Consider the following 21,508-nt stretch of genomic DNA (forward strand, 5'->3'; position numbering starts at 1 on the left):
CTGCTTCAAAGTCTTTCAGAAACATGTCCAAGAACTTGTCTGTCGATCTTGGAAATGCAGAAACTCCAGAATCAGAACATCACAGGAAGGTTAGAGAGTTGGCTGAAGATTGCCCATCTTTTGATCTCGGTTTCAGTCCTGGGGAGCAGAGCTGACAGTTCCTGAGCTCACAGTTCCTGAGCAGACGGTACATGTCCAGCAAGTTGAAACAGTACAAAAGGATCAAGATTCACAGGTGGATGAAGTTATTGTCATTTCTAGCAATGATAGCGGTGACTCCATTGACAAGATTTTTGCTTCAATTGAGATGCCTACCTCAGGAGGAAAAGCCATTAACTTGCAGAATTCATCTGGTGTTTCACCTACAACTCCTGGTAGTTCCACACCCTTTCCTCAAACAAAAAGGATTTTGAAGCTAGGACCTCAACAGAAATCACCATTTGTTGCAAATGATAAGAAGCCTTCTGTTCCCAAATCAGATACTGAGTTATACAACAAGGTGTGCATGTATGGAGGCAAAACTAAAGATAAGTTGAATGAGGAAAGGATTATCGATTATGGAACTTTCTTTGTTCAACTCCGCGATTTATCAGACTCAGTCAAGCCAGGAGGTTGGCTAAGCAACACAACCTGCGAGATCGCATTGCAAGTGCTTTCTGCAGACATGGCCAAGCAGAAAAAATTCGTTATGCCTCTTATGATTGCGGTTAGTAAAATCATTTACACTTAAAATGTTTCTTTTTATGTATTTCCTGGATATGTATTTCTTTGCTCTCTTTAACCTATCCCTTTTTATACTTTACAATGGTGTGCAGACTAAACTAAGGAGTGCAACCAACTGTATTTTAGATAGGACTATTAGAAAAGCTTTCGAGTGTTCACCTACGCACCGCCTAGACCACAAAGATATGGTACGTTCTATCTCTTTTTTAGCATTTTTGCTTCCTCTATTTTTTTTCTTTTTAAAAAACTTCCTGGATACATGCTTACTGCATTTTTCTGGGTGCATCTTTTATATAATGATAAGATTCAAGATGTAACTAAAAAACTTATTAGCAATACATGATTCAAAGAGTTATAACATCCATTGGAAGTAATTTTTACAATTTTTCTCAAATATAGCATGTTTCTGTGTTTCTACGGTTATGTTCCTGCTACGGTTATGTTCCTGATACTACTTTTCTATTCTACAACAACTGTACATATAATGTTTTCAGTTCTTCAAGATTTGGCACCTGAAATCAAGAAAATGACTGGGCACTACTATCTTATTGTGTTGAACTTGACGTCCGGGAGGTTTGAAGTGATGGACTCACTAAGGCGTGAGGGTGATAAAGCGCTGATGGCTGATGCTCGAACAATCATTGGAAGTATAAAGCATTTGTGGGCAACAAACTACAACGAATCAAAAATCGACATCTCGAAATACAAAACAGTGCACATAACTACACCAAGGCAATTGACTACGTAAGGACTAGTTTCTTTTGCATTTCCAATTCTACATTTTCCTAATTGTCCATGGATTTTTTTAATTGATATATGCATTTTCCAAAAAAATTATGTTTCCAAGGTATGACTGCGGGTTTTTCATGCTCAAGTACATTGAGTGTTGGAATGGGAGAAGGATGGCAGCAATTAACCCATCAGACATGCCGGCGCTTACAAAAGATATTCCTGAAGAAATGGATGGATTATGTCGAGAACAGGATTGACTGGGAGGAACTTCTCTTCCCAGTAAGGAATTGTTGATCTTCTTCTTGATGATAGGGAGCCAGGTAATAATGTCTGAAGACTAGAATGAGTATTTGTTGTCTGTTTTTTTGTATGACAGCCGTTGATAAGTGTATTTTTCTATCTGCTTTTCTACACTCTATTATATATATATATACATATGTTTTCTTGCATTTTTCTGATACAATTGTTTGATAGCATGTGTTTTTATACATCCTGAATGTGCTTTACAAAGTGCATTTGCTATTTTTTTCCTTTAGTGCCCCTTTTTACTCTTGTTTTTGTTTCTTCGAGTGAAAATCATAGATGTACTTCTGTCTGGTAATTTCATAAAACATTCATCTAACAGTAAGCACATGGACAACAGTTCAACACTTTGCATTCTCTTTTTACATCATGAAGCACATGCAGGTAAAATTATCATCCCACCTACCACCACAGTAAGAATACAACAAGTTTGACGTCAACACAAAGCTAAGTTCATTACAACTTAAATCATAAACGAAACAACTTTGCATTTTTCAATAAGTTAGACCATGTCACGGAAGAAATTGATTTCATTTGATTCAGGTCCTGGCGTTATCTTATCTTTGCATGTAGCCGCAGTGTGTTGGATTGACCCACATACACTGCATTTCACAACCTTTGTAGCCTTCAGGTGCAGTCCAGATTTCTTTCTCTTTTCAGCTGGACGACCTTGTTTAGCAATATAAACCGGATCTTCAACATGGTCAAACTTAGAAGAATTCCCTTGCCCATCGTCACCTACATTTTCTACATCTGGTGCCTCATCAAAAGATGGAGCAGCCTGTTTTTTCTTCTTCCTCTATGCAGATTCAGAAGCTTTCATTTCCAACAACCCTTTCTCCAAAGCTAGCATTTATTTATTTGTAATGGCTTTCCCTTTTTCTGATGTTGATGCCATTCTTGCTACTCTGGTGTAGTCATTGCATAGAGTGTCGTAACGCAACTGCTCCTTTCTTTGTTATTCATCTTCCTGCCCACTGGCTGCTTAGGCAAGTCCATTTTTCCCTCCACAATTGTTTCCTCATGTACTCTCCACCTATCTAGTAAGTATTTCTCTGGAATTTTGTTAATACAATCCAATTGCACCATTACTCTGAATATATGGCAGCAAAGCAATCCATGCCTACTGAACTTGTAGCACTCGCAGCTGTAAGTTTCAGTTTCGACATTAGCCTCAACTTGGTAGCTCCTACTACCATAGCCATATATAGACGTATGTTTTAATTGGGAGGACATCGTAACTTTGGCCACCAATAAGTTGTACATTGTAGGATGTCACTTTACGAAGCTCAGCCCTGAGACGCAAGTATATGGGTCGCGTATAAACCTTCAACGCTTGCTCTTCAAGAGGGTAGTCACCCCACACCCTAAAAGTCTTATCTTCATCCAAAAACTCGACTGAATCCTCCGCTACATTAATTTTCTCTTGCAACTTCAAGTATTGTTCAAAGAAGTGATGCAGACTATAGTGAGGGTTACTGTATGTTTTCAGAACAGCATTAAACCCCTCACTCCGGGTGGTAGTTTGTAGGAACGGGAAGAAGCGATCCTTGAAGTAAGCTGGGACAAAAGTTGCTCTCAAGTGATACAAATCAGCAAGATGTGTGTTGTCCGCTACACTGTGTTTGCGAAGCATATCTGCCCACCTTGTTTCGAATTCATCAACTGACATGCTGTAGTCAATAATTGCATTCAACTCTTGCCTTAGCTCTTCATGTTTTGACAAGAAATTTCCCAAAACTGCCTGCGCATTCTGCATAATGTGCCACCTACAGTTCATGTGGCAACAGTTTGGAAATTCTGCGAGAATTGCAGATCTCATCGCTGCATCTTGGTCAGTAATGAAGTTTTGGGGCTGGAGGCCGCCCATTGCTTCAAGAAACTCTTGAAAGAGCCACACAAAGCTCTCCACATTTTCATTTTTTAGGAAACCACAACCTAGCTGGATGCTCTGACAATACCTATTGATCCCAATGAACGGCGCAAACGGCATATTGTACATGTTTGTCAAGTACGTGGTGTCAAATGAGAGACAAACGATGTAGTTCTTGTATGCAGCTATTGCTGGCCCATCAACCCAAAATATGCGGTCAACCTTATCAGCATGATCTGTATGCAAGTTGAAGTATTAATCTGGGTCTTCCTTTTTTATCCTTGCAAAGTGAGAAAGCAGCTTTGACATGTCCTTGTGTGTTTGATCTTCATTAATGGTAGCCATGAAATTGCTAACAGACTTGCTATCATAGGGTACATTGGCCAGACCACCATAGACTTCTCCCCTGATCCTCATTACCCTTCCAGCAGAGAGATTCACCTTATGCAAGAGCTTGACAAAGTCCCTTTCTTCCTTAGGAATTCCTTTATGAGACCTTAAATATTTCTTCAAAGAGAACTTCTTTACCAAACTGTGATTGTGCTCTTCAATGAAATATGTTACATGCCACTTTTTAGCTTTCCTTTTGATCCTTAGCCTAGCCTTGCATTCAGTTTTCTTAGTGATGCTTTTGTTCCGCTGCCTAACTGGTGCCGCCTCTTGCATGTTTATATCTTCATTCTTGCCATTCTTGTTGCAAACGAACATCTGTTTGTCCTTCTGACCATCAACTGTCGAGTTCTTGGATGTACTACACTTGATGGAGAATCCAAGTTTCTTAGCATATCTGTTGTAATTAATGCATCTTCGCTTCATCCCATGGATCGAAAATCATGCCAGGATATGGTGTTTGCACTTCAGTTTGGCTTACTGGAGTTGATTGGACTTCATCATCATCATTGTCACCTCCCGAATCATCAGTAGAAAGTGTTTCACCTGTTATAGGGTCTGTGTCAGCGGATGCACCAATGTTGCTACCACTAGCATGCTTGCTCTATCCAAAACTTGCACCAATGTTGCTACCACTAGCATGTTTGCTTTGTTCAGAACTTCTTGTTACATCTGCATTGCTCGAGGTTCTTGTGGTGTTCACTGGTGTATGTTCTTTTTGCAAATCGTCAAACACACTGACATCTTCGGGTATTGGCTCATTCAGATCTAGTACTCCAGGAGCATACTCTGGATCCATAACCTGTCAGTAGGATCTAAGATGTTAGCAATTTTCTTGCAGGAATGTATTTTTAAACTCGACATTTAGGTCATATGACAGTAGCTGTGCTGTTCTTCACTTAGTTGATAATGTTTTGCATGTGCTACTGCTATCACTTTTTGTTTGAAAAATGGCATGAAGCATGTAATTATATGGGACAGCACATAATGCTAACAAAGCATTTTTATACAAGCACATACTGTCAGTTCATTTTTTACATAGAAAACACCAAATCTTCTAGTACTGACTCCCTCATCATTTTTGCCGTCTACTGTGTAATGGAAACTTGAAATTTATACATACAAAACAAAAAAACAGCTTGTAGTACTGACATCTTCATCATTTTACTGCTTCTGTATAAATGGAAACTTGAAATTTAAACATATGAAACACAAAAGCAGGCATGTAGTACTGACTTCCTCATTATGCTGTCTAGTGTATTTTTTTTAACTGCACATGTTTTCTGTCCAGCTTGTATAGTGACTTATCTTTTTTTTTTCATTTAACTACACAGGGATTTTCAAGATGGACAACTTGCTGTAGTTTCCTACCAATATTTCATGATGCTATGGTTCCAATGGATTCAAGAGAAGTTTTTTTCATGATGCTTTTGGTGTCTTGTCAGCAAGAAACTACATGGACTTAAACATGGACTCAAGCAGAAACTCTTCATTTGCTACATCTGGTTCAGTCAATCATGCAACTGAAAGTGCAGTTTCTCATACAAAGCCTGCATTTTTCAGAAACTCTTTCTCATCTAGTTCTAGGCATCAACTATTCTACATGTTGTTCTGGATCTATATGCTATCTCTACTATGAATCATGCATATGACATGTGTTTATATGCATGGTTTCCTACATCTATTCCCTTTATTGTGTTTTGCCTCCTAATATGCATCAGCTTTTACTTTTGCATGTATATTTTTCGAAATCTGCATCTCCCTGTGTTTTTCTGTTGAATCTGCATGATATGGGGCTTTATGTTCACATGAAAGTTCATGTAAGATGTTCAAACTTGTATATTTTCGGCCTTTGATTGAGATCCAAATGTACTTTCTTGCTGGTAATACCAGAGCATTGGGGAATTGGAGGAAGAGGGGCAGGGGTGAAGTTAGAGTCTATTTACCTCTTCCTTGGGTGTGCAGCCATGGAGATTGGGGAAGAACTGGTCTCTGTCATGGCGGCTGGAGGAAGAACAGGGAGACGAGAGGGAGAGGTAGGTTGGGGAAGAACTGGGCTCTGCCCTTGTGTTTTGGATTGGTCGATTCACGATCTGGGCTTTAAATGTAGTTTTTCTTGTCTGTATACTTGTGGTCCCACCTTTTCTCGTCCTGTTGTGATGGGCCAAGTCAACAATTCCGGCGGAATAATGTGCCATGTGTGCAGAAAGCAAAAGAGGTAAGAAAACTTTCCGGTTTTGGAAAGGTTACCGGGACCACACCCTAATCCGGAAAAAAGTGGGTTCCGACAGGGGGTCACTCCCTAAGACAATCCGGTGCTATAGCACTGTGTAGCCACGTCCAAAAACAATCTCTGAAACTCTTTCTCTTGCTTTTCCGTGTTCTTCCTTCTCTCTTCCAGATTGAAATTACTCTTGTATCTGTGTGTGCTCACGTCCCAGATCACCATCGGGGCAAGGGGTGTGACAGTGGTATCAGATTCAGATCGATTTTGGGGATTTAGTGCGGCCACGATTTCCGGGTTGAGCGGTAAAGAATTCCTGGAGGAGGGTCGGAATCTGGTTGTTCTTCGATCTCGATCGATTTGCAATCGGAATCCTGTCAAATCCCGATACTGGTTCGCTTGAACTTGGAAGGCCTGCACCACGGCGCCCTCCAGACCGTCGCCGCAGACCCAGTTCATCCTCTCGGCCATGGGTGAGGCAGCGGACCGCACGGAGGTGTCTCTCGCGTCGATCCGGGACAGTTTGGAGAGGGTTCATGTGCAGATGGGATCCATGGATACGCGCATGGCCTTGCTAGACACGGCGTACCAGCAAGTGGTGTCGCAGATCCATCTCCACTCCAGGGCGGTGTCTGAGCACACCCGGGTCATGGATGCGATGGAGCAGCGGCAGGACTCGCTGGCGCAACACATGGCGGCCACGGCGGCAGCAGTGGCGCGTCTCTGTGGCTCCAAGGCTCCATCCGTCGAGCAGGAGGAGGAGGTGGAACCGGAGACTACGCTTGCAGCCGGGAAGGGGAGCGGAACCGTAGGCTGTGGACCGGGTGCAACATCTGGTGGGTTTCGCCCAGGGTCGTCATCAGCGAATCGTCCTCCAGATCCAGGTGGCTTCGCAGGCGGCGGTGAGGCGGGGCGCACTGGAGATCACCAGGGCGGCAAAGTTTCTATCAAAATGAATTTTCCCAAATTCGATGGTGAGTTCCCGAGAATCTGGCGTGACAAATGCTTGGATTACTTTCGTGTTTGCAACATCCATTCCACTATGTGGCTCACGGCGGCAACGATGCATTTGGAGGGGAATGCGGCTCACTAGTTCCAAGCTTACAAGCTCAAGCATGTCATGCATGGTTGGCCCGATTTCATCACAGCTGTAGAAGCTAAGTTTGGGATTCACGATTACCGGCAGTTCATGGATGAGCTATTGGCACTAAAACATACTGGCTCGGTGGATGAATATTGTGGAAAGTTTCAGGAGTTGGTTTACAAAATCGCAAGTCACAATCCAAATTATGATGACACGTTTTTGGTCTCTCAATTTCTAAAAGGGCTCAAAGCTGAGATCCGTCTGCCGGTTGCTTCACAAAATCCGGAGACGCTGGACCGTGCCATGCTCCTTGCTCATGTTCATCAGGATCTGCAATCACAGCAGAAGCCTTGGGCTAGTCGCCAGACTGCATCACATAAGGCATACAGCCCAGCTCCGTGCCATGACACTGCTCGTGCACCTTTGAAGTTGGGCACTGGGGATATGTGGAAGGATCGGCAACTACGTGACTATCGCAGAGCCAACAACATATGTTTTCTCTGTGGAGATAAACATGAGCCAAACCATCAGTGTGCCAAGAAGGCAGAGGTACATGCACTAACGATGGAAGATCATCAGGCTGAAATTTCAGAAGAATTACTTGAGCTGATGGAGTTACAGGATATGGCTAATGCGCAAGAATTGTCACTCTCTCTAAATGCAGTTTCGGGGTCTGACAATGAAGGAACGATCAGGATCAGGGCCCTGGTACAGAATCAAGTGATGCTATTATTGGTAGATTCAGGGAGCAGTCACACTTTCATCAATGAGAAATTTGTGCAGCGACTGCAGTGTCCCAGAACATCAATTTCACCTGTTTCTGTCAAAGTGGCTAGTGGAGATATACTCACGTGTGATCAGATGGTGCCACAATTGTCTTGGTGGGCACAAGGATACTCATTCTCTACTGACATGCGGGTGCTACCTCTCGGAGCATATGATGCCATTCTAGGTGTCGACTGGCTCAAACAATGTGGTGACATGCGCTGTAGCTGGGTCACCAAGACGCTGAAATTTGATCTCAATGGACAAGCAGTGACATTGAGAGGCATTCAGCCAAAAGAACAAGGGCCTTTGCGTGAGCTACCAGTACAACAATTGATGAAATGGACGTCCGGGAATGATGTATGGGCTGTGGCAGTACTCGCAAACATGGAGGCTGATACCATTTCAGATGTGTTGCCTCCAGAAATTCACACAGTTCTGGAGAAGTTTTCTCCAATTTTTGCTGAACCACAAGGGCTCCTGCCACATAGAGAATATGATCATGTTATTGCCTTGCAGCCAAATGCAGTGCCTACCGATGCACGACCTTACCGCTATTCTCTAATGCACAAGGATGAGATTGAGAGGCAGATAAAGGCAATGCTAAAATCTGGGATCATTGTCCCAAGTATGAGTCCGTTTGCATCTCCAGTGTTGTTGGTTCTGAAAAAAGATGGCGAGTGGCGTTTCTGCATTGACTATCGCCGCCTCAATGAGCTCACGATCAAAAACACTTTTCCCATGCCCATCATTGACGAGCTTTTAGATGAACTTGCAGGAGCCAAATATTTATCTAAACTGGATTTGCGCTCCGGGTATCATCAGATACGCATGCGGCCTGAAGACGAGGAAAAAACGGCGTTCAAAACTCATCAGGGTCATTACCAGTTTCGAGTAATGCCGTTTGGGTTATCTAATGCCCCAACAACGTTCCAATGTGTGATGAATTCCATTCTCAGCCCGTGCCTGCGGAAATTTGCATTGGTATTCATGGACGACATCCTTATTTACAGTCCAAGTCTACGAGATCATGCTCAACACCTAGCAACTGTCCTTCAATTACTCAGCGACAATCAATTTTATGTGAAGCCCTCGAAATGCTCTTTTGCACAGTTGGAGCTGGAGTACCTAGGCATATTGTGTCAGGAAGTGGATTTGCCACGGATCCTCGCAAAACTCGGGCTATGCAGGAATGGCCTGATGCGCGTGGTTGACGTATTGTCTTTTCGTTCGACACGCGTCCGTTGGGAACCCCAAGAGGAAGGTGTGATGCGCACAGCGGCAAGTTTCCCTCAGTAAGAAACAAAGGTTTAATCAGACCAGTAGGAGTCAAGAAGCACGTTGAAGGTTGATGGCGGCGAGATGTAGTGCGGCGCAACACCAGGGATTCCGGCGCCAACGTGGAACCTGCACAACACAACCAAAGTACTTTGCCCCAACGAAACAGTGAGGTTGTCAATCTCACCGGCTTGCTGTAACAAAGGATTAACCGTATTGTGTGGAAGATGATTGTTTGCAGAGAAAACAGTAAAACAAGTATTGCAGTAGATTGTATTTCAGTAAAGAGAATTGGACCGGGGTCCACAGTTCACTAGAGGTGTCTCTCCCATAAGACGAACAACATGTTGGGTGAACAAATTACAGTTGGGCAATTGACAAATAAAGAGAGCATGACAATGCACATACATATCATGATGAGTATAGTGAGATTTAATTGGGCATTACGACAAAGTACATAGACCGCCATCCAACTGCATCTATGCCTAAAAAGTCCACCTTCAGGTTATCATCCGAACCCCCTCCAGTATTAAGTTGCAAAGCAACAGACAATTGCATTAAGTATGGTGCGTAATGTAACTAGTGACTACATCCTTGAACATAGCACTAATGTTTTATCCCTAGTGGCAACAGCACAACACAACCTTAGAACTTTCTGTCACTGTCCCAGGTGTCAATGCAGGCATGAACCCACTATCGAGCATAAGTACTCCCTCTTGGAGTTACAAGCATCTACTTGGCCAGAGCATCTACTAGTAACGGAGAGCATGCAAGATCATAAACAACACATAAGCATAACTTTCATAATCAACATAACAAGTATTCTCTATTCATCGGATCCCAACAAACGCAACATATAGAATTACAGATAGATGATCTTGATCATGTTAGGCAGCTCACAAGATCCGACAATGATAGCACAATGGGGAGAAGACAACCATCTAGCTACTGCTATGGACCCATAGTCCAGGGGTAGACTACTCACACATCACACCGGAGGCGACCATGGCGGCGTAGAGTCCTCCGGGGGATGATTCCCCTCTCCGGCAGGGTGCCGGAGGCGATCTCCTGGATCCCCCGAGATGGGATCGGCGGCGGCGGCGTCTCAGTAAGGTTTTCCGTATCGTGGCTCTCGGTCCTGGGGGTTTTGTGTAAACACCCGAATTTTTAAGTCCGGATGCCCTATTACATCATACATCGCAATCCCAGGAAGATTGTTTTTGCGAGACATAATAGTAAGTAGTTCAGAGTCACCATTTATTACAACACATAGAGTCTTACAACAAGGGATCACATGATCCAATATTACACAAATAGATCGTTCAACAACACAAGTAAGTAGCGGAAGCATAGTAGTAGTGGACTATCTATTCCACAGGCAACGCTTGACGTTAGAAGGCGATCCTAGTTATCGTAGACGTCCTGTTGTCCGTCATCCTGATACTGTTGCTCCTCTTCAAAGTCTGGCATTTGAATAGCCAGGGCAAGCCATGAGTACTCTTAAAGTACTCGCAAACTAACTCTAAGATAATTAATCATTAAGTGTAAGGGGGTGCTAAGCTCTAGGTTTATTTGCATAAAGCCAAGTTTTAGTTTCATAAATCTTTGGTAAAAGCCTAAATCATGTGCTAGACTAACTCAAGTGGAAACATTAGTGTCATTCCCACAACTCATTATGGTTCACCCTAATGTCACCTTTCAATCCACCATTCCTTTCTAGAATTAAGACAGTTTAATGATAACGGAGATAGTATGGCCTTTCCAATCGTCCGTAACCGTGGACACGGCTATTCGAATAGGTTTAACACTCTGCAGAGGTTGTACTCTTGTGCCACAACTTTTGATTTCATCCGTCGAGGATAACCTCGAATCATCGTAACACAGTACGCGGATCATCAATCGAAACCTTCCACTTATATATGCTAGTATGAGCACCTCTCCCCATGAGCTTGGCCTCCCGGTGGAAACCGCAGTCAACCCGGGAACTGCACAGGGCTTGGGCCGTACATTCACCTCATTTTAACATCAGTCCACACTTAACGGAGGCAGCCGCAGCGTAACCCCTATGATGTTTGTTCAGAGGGAACCCATACTAAAATACACAAGTTTCTAGTTAAGCCCTACCCATAATCAGGTATTGTGGGGGTACTTGTATAATTGGAAGGGTATCGCATTCAGACTCAATCATCAATTTTATCAAAAATCACCATCTTCTCTTGTTCAAAATCCACCTTCACTTTCTTTCAAAGTTATTTCACTTCACCATGTTCCCATCTAGAGTAGTCAATTTTAATTGATTAGCACTAGCAACTATGTGAGGGGTGCTATCTAGCTTGAGTTGTACCAAACTATTCCAAGTATTGTTCTACTCTAGACCAAGTGAATCATAAATCAAAAAGTACTTTGAAATAAATAAGCAAAAGTAAATGTAAGTAAAAACATGGGATAGGTAATACATAAAAGTAAAGTGTGATGGTGCCTTTGCTCTGGTAGAGCTAAGCACTTGTGTTTAGCAAGGGTTAGCTTGCCTTGAGCTGAGTAGTTATCGAAGTGCTCTTCTTCTTCCTGGGAGTAGGCTTCCTCCTCTTGATACTCCTCGATACTAGCGTCCATATACGAATACGAGGTATAAATACTAAACCAACTCACATACTAAACTAGAAACACTCAAAAGAGTTCACACTCTAGTCCTATTATCAATCAAACATGGAATGGTGAGTTATTTGATGAATTCTTATTTAGGGGAAAAATAATTTCCTCTCATTATTCCTATTTCCAAAATTTAGTATGTAGCTCCTTAGAGCAATTCATTTCTTCTCATTACCTCTTATTAAAATTTAATCTCTGCATATAATAATAAGGTATGAAATATAGGTTGACCCAAAGTCAACATTTCATATCTATTATATGTGAGTATAATTTAAGTGAAGTGCTACACTTCACAAAGTTTTAATACCTAACCTTTAATGAATTAAAATCTCTAAGTAGTAATTCTCAAGGGTTCATTAGCCTAAGTCATTCCCCCTGGTTATTAGTACTTAGGATCAAGATTTAAATGAGAGGTAACTCTCATATTAGGGTTGAGTTTGAATTCCACTTTAAAATGCTCTAGAAATGACTACATAGCCATTTTATTTGATCTAGTTCATGATCATACAAACAACATCTCTATATTATTGCATAATCAATTAGAGGACATCATTTGTGATTTATCAGAGTTGGAAACAATTCAAAATCTATTATGGTTGAATTTTAAATAAAGTTTGAAAGTTCAAAAGTCCCTGTCTTGTCTTTTTTATCAGATTAAATCTATTTCGAAATTGAAGGTGAGGCCAGTGGCATGAGTTGGTTAAATTTGGTGTAGTGGATCTCAAGATATTCAAATTTGAAGTTAGCATCAGTATTGAATTTGAACTAAATGGATTATTCCTATTTTAAATTTTTGGGCCAGGCGGGAAAAACTAATGGGCCAAAACGGTTTAAAAATCCACTTCGCAGCCCAACACGCATCTGGTGCGCTTGGGCCGTGCTGACGAGGTGGGGGCCACCTGTCGGCGCCTCTTTAAACAGCGAAACGTTATCTTCCATCTCGACCGTAGGATTAGAGAGAAGATCGACGGTGCTGGAGCATCGTCGTCTCCGACGAGCAAGGGCTTACTGGCGGCGAGCCTAGGGGGTGGGAGAGGGTACCAGGGTTCCCGCGGTGTTCTACTGGTGGCGAGGCGACGTTGTCGAGGATGCTGAGGCAGCTGGTAGCAGTGGCGAAGCTCGGGGTGGCGCCAATCGTCGACGGTGATGTCCTGGCTCCGGCGGGCTTCGTCTTGCAATTGGAGCAGCTCCGGTGGCGAGATGTTAAATTGAGGTGGGGAGCGTGTTCAGAGAAGGGAGAGGAGCAGATGGTGTGAAGAAGTTGTGGGCGGAGGAGCTCTATTTATAGAGTTGATCGGTGGCCGTGGGGTGCTGCAAGGGCGCGGCCATGGCGTGGCGTTTCCGGCGAGCGAAGGGGCAAGTGAAGGACGGCATCTCGTAGGCGTCGTCCTGGCGATGCTCAACGGCTAGCTGGCGCAGCGAATGGGTGAAGGAATCGTCCAGGGTTTCGTTTCGAGTGCTGCGGTACCCGCGGTACTTCGCCGGCGAGGACGACGGTGACGAGGCGGCCGCAGTCGATCGAGTGTGTCTATGTGGTAGAGGGCGTAGAGGCGGTTCTCGTTCCAGGCGTAGGGATGCAGGGCGAGGACGGTAGCGATCGAGTGTGTGGCGTCCTGGCGCGTCCAGGGCGTGATCACCACGCCGACTGGCACGTCCTGGCATGGTTTGGGGCACGCGTGTCCTGGCCAATGCCGAGCCTTGGCGAGCAGGGGCTGTGTACCGTCGAGGTCCTCGTGTCACAGAGATGCTCCAGGACAAGAGGATAGGTTAGAACGGTGGCCAGAGGTGGAGATGCCAAAGGTGGCCGGCATGGCCACGGTAGGCTTTGTTTTAGGGTTTTTCTTCTCCCTCCTCTCACTTTACTCGATCAGGTCAAGTACTGGGGTGAAGCAGGGGTCGTAGGGGAGTGCAATGATCAAGTTTAAAGGTGGTTTAGTGAAGAAACCAGTGGACAATAGTGTGTAACACGATTTGGAAATGTTGCCTGCCACCTGTTCGACACAATGCCCGCATGAATATTTTTGTCAAATTTTGGAATTCTTTTTGGTATATCTCAAAGATATATTTAATGTGAGGTATTGGTGGTGGTGGCACTCAATTTGGAAGTGATTTGCAACATTTCAAATTTGAGGTGATCTTCTTCTCTCTCTCGGGTTCCATCTTTGCCCTCTTATTCTGGTCAACCTAGTCAACTTTAGGGAGGGTGGTCAACATCAAAGTTACTCACCTTGACATGTTCTTGGATGACGTGGCTTTAGTTGACCTTGCTTAGTTTAAGAATTGAGAAATACAGAGGGGTAAAGGAGTGAAGAAAATATTTTTGGGCTAAGTGACCATTATCATATGTATGATGAAATCTTGATTTCTTTTGATTTGATTCTTGCTCCAAGGATGCATTTGTGTTAGTTTGTCACTTTAAAGTATTTTAGAAGCAATGGGGCAAGTAATTGTGGCCTAAGTTGAGGATTTGAATTTTGGCATATGGTGTATGTAAGTGAAATATGAGTTTTTCCCCTTTTCTTTATTTTTCCTCAATTTAGGGTTTAGTGATCTTGGTTAGGGTTCACATAGCAATGTTTACACATACTAACACTCATCATGGCAATTGCACAAAAGGAAAATCACTCAAATGCATATATCTATATGTGGCACTATATGCATAGAAAAAGTTTTTGTTAATTGCTAAATTTGAGTAGTTGAAACTCTCTCTTGATCTTTATTATTGTTAAACCTTGGGATGTTACAAAACCTTCCCCCTTACAAAAGATCTCGTCCCGAGATCTGAGAAAACTAGGTACTAAAGAGATCTGGATACTCAGTCCTCATAAAGTCTTCTCTCTCCCAAGTGGCTTCTTCTTCAGTGTGGTTACTCCATTGGATCTTCAGAAACTTGATACTTCGGGTACGGGTGGTTCTGAAGGCTTCTTCCAGGATGCGAATAGGTACTTCGCGGTATGTCAGATCTGAGTTGATATCCACAGCTCGATGGTCGATGTTCTTGAAAACCTCGGTCTTCTCAGGTACCTCTAAACACTTCCGGAGTAGCGAGATGTGAAACACATTGTGCACCGCTGACATTTCTTCCGGTAACTCCAGCTGATAAGATACTTCTCCTCGGCGACTCAGGACTTTGAAAGGTCCGACATATCGGGGTGCGAGCTTTCCTCTAAGTTGGAATCTCTGCATTCCTTTGAGAGGGGACACTTTGAGGTACACGAAATCTCCGATCTCGAAGGTCATCTCTCGACGTCTCTTGTCGACGTAGCTCTTCTGTCTTGATTGGGCTGTCTTGAGGTACTCGCGGATCTTGTGAACCTTCTCTTCGGCTTCTCGGAGAATATCTGGTCCAAAGATTTGACTCTCTCCTACTTCCGACCAATTCAGAGGGGTACGACACTTCCTCCCGTACAAGGCTTCAAAGGGGGCCATCTGCAAGCTGGCTTGATAGCTGTTGTTGTACGAGAATTCCGCATATGGCAAGCAGTCTTCCCACTTAGATCCATACTCTAGCACACATGCTCTCAACATATCTTCTAGTATCTGGTTGACTCTTTCAGTCTGTCCATCTGTTTGTGGGTGATAGGCAGTGCTGAAATTCAGACGAGTTCCGAGTCCTTCATGTACTTTCTGCCAGAATCTGGAGGTGAATTGGGATCCTCTGTCGGATACTATTGACTTCGGGGTTCCGTGCAAGCTGACTATCCTTGAGATATATAACTCTGCGAGTCTTGGTCCTTGATAGGTGGTCTTGACGGGGATGAAGTGGGCGACTTTGGTTAGTCTGTCGACCACTACCCAGATGGAATCATTTCCTTTACTAGACTTGGGCAGTCCGGTGATGAAATCCATTCCTACGGAATCCCACTTCCATTCGGGAATCTGTAGGGGTTGTAACAGTCCTGCATGGCGTTGGTGTTCTGCTTTGACTCGTTGACAGATGTCACACTTGGCGAGGTAGCTTCCAATTTCTCTCTTCATTCCATGCCACCAGAATTGTTCCTTCAAATCCTGGTACATCTTGGTTCCTCCGGGGTGAATGGAGTATAGGGTGTCGTGAGCTTCTTTCAGAATAACTTGCTTTAATTCTGAGTCTGACGGCACGCAAAGGCGCTTGTTAAACCATAACACTCCTTCTTCATCCATGGTGAATCCCGGTGCCTTCCCGGCGGCTATTTGGTTCTTGATTCCCTCAATGCTAGCATTTCATTTCTGAGCTTCCTTGATCTGACTAATCAGGGTGGGTTGGAGTTCAATGCTGGCGAGATATCCTTCGCTAACCAGTTCAAGCCTAAACTGTTCAAACTCTTCAAACAGGCTGGGTTGCTCAATTGCTAACAGGGAGTTTAACTGACACGGCAGTCTACTCAAAGCATCGGCTACCACATTGGCCTTGCCGGGGTGATAGTGGATTTCCATGTCATAATCCTTGATTAACTCTATCCATCTGCGCTGTCTCATATTCAGCTCCTTCTGCGTGAAGATATACTTCAGGCTCTTGTGATCCGAATAAACCTCGCATCGATTACCCATGAGGTAATGACGCCATACTTTCAGTGCTAACACCACCGCTGCTAGCTCTAAGTCATGGGTTGGATAGTTCTGTTCATGCTGCTTCAGCTGTCTTGATAGGTAAGATATTACTTTGCCTTCTTGCATCAGCACACATCCAAGACCAATCTTGGAGGCGTCACAGTACACATCAAAGGGCTTGGTAATGTCCGGCATAACCAGTATTGGAGCTGTTGTCAATCTTAGCTTGAGCTGTTGAAAGCTCTCTTCACATTTGTCGGTCCATTCAAACTTCCGGTCCTTCTTCAACAATTGAGTCATCGGTCTTTCTATGCTTGAAAATCCTTCAACGAATCGGCGGTAATATCCCGCCAATCCGAGAAATGCACGGACCTCGGTCTGAGTGGTTGGGGCCTTCCATTCTTCAACAGTCTTGATTTTTGCGGGGTCAACGGCAATTCCTCCGGCTGACAAGATATGACCCAAGAATCCTACTTCTTTCAACCAGAATTCACATTTGCTGAACTTGGCATACAACTTATGCTCCCGAAGGGTATCAAGTACCACTTCCAAATGTTGCTCATGTTCTTCCTCGGACTTGGAGTATATGAGGATGTCGTCGATGAAGACAACGACAAACTTGTCCAGGAAGTTCATGAAGATCTTATTCATGAGATTCATGAAGTAAGCGGGGGCATTGGTCAATCCAAATGACATGACATTGTACTCATACAATCTATATCTGGTGGTAAAGGCAGTTTTGGGGATATCTGTGGCACGAATCTTCAGCTGATGGTATCCTGTCCGCAGATCAATCTTCGAGAATACTTGAGCTCCGGTCAGCTGGTCAAACAGATCTTCTATCTTCGGCAACGGATACTTGTTCTTGATGGTGACATCGTTGAGTTTACGATAGTCCGTAACCAAACGAGTGGCACCGTCCTTTTTATCCACAAACAAAACTGGCGATCTCCAAGGTGACGCACTTGGTTGAATCAGACCTTTGAATAGCATATCATCCAGTTGCTTCTTCAGTTCCACTAACTCTGCCGGGTTCATGCTGTAAGCTCTCTGGGCTATGGGTCCGGTTCCGGGGATTAACTCGATGATAAACTCGATATCCCGATCTGGGGGCATACCGGGTAGGTCATCCGGAAACACATCAGGATATCGACAAACGACCCTGATCTGATCCAAGGTGGGTTTGGCTAGGGTTTGGTTACAAGTGAATTTTCTGGGCATCCTTTCAGATACGTGTTCGACTATTATTCCGGTGCTACTAGTCATGGTGATGGCCTTCTTGGCACAATCAATCAGTCCATGATGTTTCGCCATCCAGTCCATTCCGAGGACTACTTCCAAACCTTTGGCTCCCAGAACAATCAAATTTGCATAGAATTCTATTTCATGTATTCTGATTGGCACATGTTTGCAAATTTTTCTAGCTTTAGTGGTTGATCCAGGTATTTGAACTATCATGACATGCTTCAAACTGATGGTTTGAATCTTACTAGTGCATGCAAAATCTTCGGTAATGAATGAATGCGATGCTCCAGAATCAAACAGCACTCTTGCGGGTATTGAGTTAACAGAGAACATACCCAGCACAACGTCTGGGGCCTCCTGAGCTTCTTCTGCATTCATGTGGTAGAGGCGGCCGTTGCGGTTGTTCGGGTTGTTGGGGGCGAACTTCTTGTTGGTGGTGACACGACGTTGCTGCTGTGCAGGGCCTGAGGTGTTGGCGGCGGTCTTGGCTAGCTTCTTGGGGCACTCATAAGAGAAGTGCCCAGCCACTCCGCACTCGTAGCAGTTGTAGGTGGACTTGTCCTTGGGGGTGATGGGAACAGCATTGCTCCCAGTCCTTGGAGCGGTGTTGGAGTTGTTGTTGGGGGCGCGAGGTGGGGCGCGGTTGAAGTTGCTGTGGTTGTTGTTGTTGTTGTTGTAGTTGTGGTGGCCTCCTGGCCTGGGGTTCCCTCCACTCCGATTCTGATAACTCGGACGTGGATTCTGCATCGGGGGCTTGTTGTTTCTTGGGGCGAACCCTCCACTTGAGCTGGGGCGGTACTTGTGGTTGTTGCTGGGCCCACTCTGGTTCATCATACGGCGCTTGCGGTTCTCATTGGCTTGGTGTATCTTCCCCTCCATCTGAATGGCGGAATCAACAAGGGCTTCTAGATCAGCAAAGGGAATGTTGATCAGCACAGTCTGCATCTCATCATGTAGTCCATTCAGAAACCTCTCCTTCCTTTTCTCGACGGTGTCCGTCTCATCCGGGGCGTACCTTGACAAAGTGAGAAACTTGTCGCGGTATTCCACTACGGTCATTCTGCCTTGCTTCAGTTCCCTGAATTCATCCCTCATCTTCTTGATCAAACCCGGGGGCACATGATACTTGCTAAACTTGAGTTTGAAATCCTCCCAAGTCATCATTTGCCCCGCATGTAAGGCGCGGGTACTTGTCCACCAGGCACGTGCAGGTCCAGCCAGATAGTGGGTGGCGAACAACACCTTCTCGTTGTCCTCCACTCCGGCAACCTCGAGATTGTTCTCCATAGTTTGGAGCCAATCATCAGCATCGAGGGGTTCCTCTGTCTTGCTGAACACCGGTGGGTTGGTGTTCTGGAAGTTTTTTAGCTTCGACCCTGGGTGGTCATGGTTTCCGTGGCCTTGATTGCCCTGAGCAATCTGTTGAAGTGCAGCTAGGTTGGCTTGACGGTCAACTCTCTCAGCTTCTCTTTCTGCCATCATCTGTTGCAGCAGTTGCATCATTGCGTTTTCGTTGCGGGTTGGGGGTGCCATCTGAACAGTGATAGGGATCATGAGATGAGGTGAGAGGGAAATTTCTATGGCTCATTTTGGGGATAAATACACACAACTTAAACTTGATTCATAAAATACTAATAATATTACACATACAACATAGTCATGGATGTAGCAATTATTACAAGCCAAAGTTCAGGAGGGTTTTTAAGAACCCTTTCAACAAACTACGATACATGGGCGGATACAAAGGACAGATACATATCACGAGACGCAAGTGAGTGAAGGGGGATGGAAGCTATCCATCGATGCGGAGCGGGAAGGTGGTGTCCATCCCGGCAGGCAGGTTCTGGTGGAAGTCAAGATCTCCCTCATCTTCCTCCGCGTAGTCGTTGTCATTGCTGACATAGGAGTAGCCATCCCCTTGGATGTCTTCCCCTTCACCCTCTCCTTCCAGTAGCTGGAGCTGTTCCGCCTGAGTGGCGATGGTCTCCTTCAGGATGGAGAGCTTGGCCTTCAGGCGGTGGATAGTAGAGTCCCTCTTCGCGACCAGCTGGCGGAGAGTCCTTCGCTCCTTTGCGATGACCTTGATGGTCTCCGCGTACTGGTTCAGCTGGCCCTGGGTGTGGATGGCGGTGGAGCGGGAGTTGTCCAGCTCGGCACGAGTCTCGAAGAGCATGAAGTCCATGTGGTCCACATGGTGCCTGAGCACGGGGTGGAACGGCAGGCTGAGGGGCAGTCCAAGGGAGGAGTGCCTTGCGAAGTGCGCAAAGCATTCCCCCTCGATGGCCACCTAGTTTTGCCCGCACAGACGAGCGAGAGCCTCCTGCATAGCGCGGGCGAGTCCATCCACCCAGTTGTTCTCTCGGAGAGAGAACTGAATCTGGCGGAACATTGGCGACTCCGGCTTCCCGGGGAGGTTGGCCATGATGAGCCACTGGAGTGGACCATTAGCCGGCCCTTCGATCTGTCCCCCGTAGAACACGGGAGGGGAGCGCCCGAGGAACTCGGTGAGGGCAAACAGATCCCGTTCGAAGATCAGGTCCCCTCCGTTCGCCAGGTTGTACACCTGGGTCTGAACGAAGGGCTCCGTCGGAATGATGGGCTCCATCTGTAGAGGGATTGATAAGCAAGTTAGAAGAGTGCAAGTGTTCAAAATTTTAGGTGACTTATAAATAAGAACATGAATTGACCATTTAACAAAAAGACTCAAAGGTAAGGGTATGATTGTATTTTTCATAACTATTTAATTTAAGCTATTTGAAACTAAGTTTGTCAACGTCCATTCTAACTAGGGGCTTCTAAGGTCAAACAATGGCTCTGATACCAACTTGTAAACACCCGAATTTTTAAGTCCGGATGCCCTATTACATCATACATCGCAATCCCAGGAAGATTGTTTTTGCGAGACATAATAGTAAGTAGTTCAGAGTCACCATTTATTACAACACATAGAGTCTTACAACAAGGGATCACATGATCCAATATTACACAAATAGATCGTTCAACAACACAAGTAAGTAGCGGAAGCATAGTAGTAGTGGACTATCTATTCCACAGGCAACGCTTGACATTAGAAGGCGATCCTAGTTATCGTAGACGTCCTGTTGTCCGTCATCCTGATACTGTTGCTCCTCTTCAAAGTCTGGCATTTGAATAGCCAGGGCAAGCCATGAGTACTCTTAAAGTACTCGCAAACTAACTCTAAGATAATTAATCATTAAGTGTAAGGGGGTGCTAAGCTCTAGGTTTATTTGCATAAAGCCAAGTTTTAGTTTCATAAATCTTTGGTAAAAGCCTAAATCATGTGCTAGACTAACTCAAGTGGGAACATTAGTGTCATTCCCACAACTCATTATGGTTCACCCTAATGTCAGCTTTCAATCCACCATTCCTTTCTAGAATTAAGACAGTTTAATGATAACGGAGATAGTATGGCCTTTCCAATCGTCCGTAACCGTGGACACGGCTATTCGAATAGGTTTAACACTCTGCAGAGGTTGTACTCTTGTGCCACAACTTTTGATTTCATCCGTCGAGGATAACCTCGAATCATCGTAATATAGTACGCGGATCATCAATCGAAACCTTCCACTTATATATGCTAGTATGAGCACCTCTCCCCATGAGCTTGGCCTCCCGGTGGAAACCGCAGTCAACCCGGGAACTGCACAGGGCTTGGGCCGTACATTCACCTCATTTTAACATCAGTCCACAC

General features: G+C 44.7%; 2 protein-coding genes across 2 annotated transcripts; one reads left to right on the forward strand and one right to left on the reverse strand.

Annotated features, from left to right (window-relative positions):
* Positions 1 to 1,659: 1,659 nt before the first annotated feature.
* On the reverse strand, positions 1,660 to 4,447 carry LOC127303397 (protein FAR1-RELATED SEQUENCE 5-like). Its single transcript, XM_051334138.2, has 5 exons — positions 4,010 to 4,447; positions 3,720 to 3,853; positions 3,086 to 3,527; positions 2,360 to 2,557; positions 1,660 to 1,674 (listed from the first exon to the last, which is right to left on the reverse strand). The coding sequence occupies exons 1-5, from the start codon at positions 4,445 to 4,447 to the stop codon at positions 1,660 to 1,662; spliced, it is 1,227 nt and encodes a 408-aa protein (XP_051190098.2).
* Positions 4,448 to 6,714: 2,267 nt separating this feature from the next.
* LOC139831505 (uncharacterized) lies at positions 6,715 to 12,716 on the forward strand. The gene is made up of 3 exons (XM_071820797.1): positions 6,715 to 7,219; positions 7,394 to 9,309; positions 12,675 to 12,716. Exons 1-3 carry the CDS (start codon positions 6,715 to 6,717, stop codon positions 12,714 to 12,716), a joined length of 2,463 nt encoding a protein of 820 aa, XP_071676898.1.
* The last annotated feature ends 8,792 nt before the right edge of the window (positions 12,717 to 21,508 follow it).

The sequence above is a fragment of the Lolium perenne genome, chromosome 5 (genome assembly GCF_019359855.2).
Source record: "Lolium perenne isolate Kyuss_39 chromosome 5, Kyuss_2.0, whole genome shotgun sequence".
In the NCBI taxonomy this organism is placed as follows: Eukaryota; Viridiplantae; Streptophyta; class Magnoliopsida; order Poales; family Poaceae; genus Lolium; species Lolium perenne.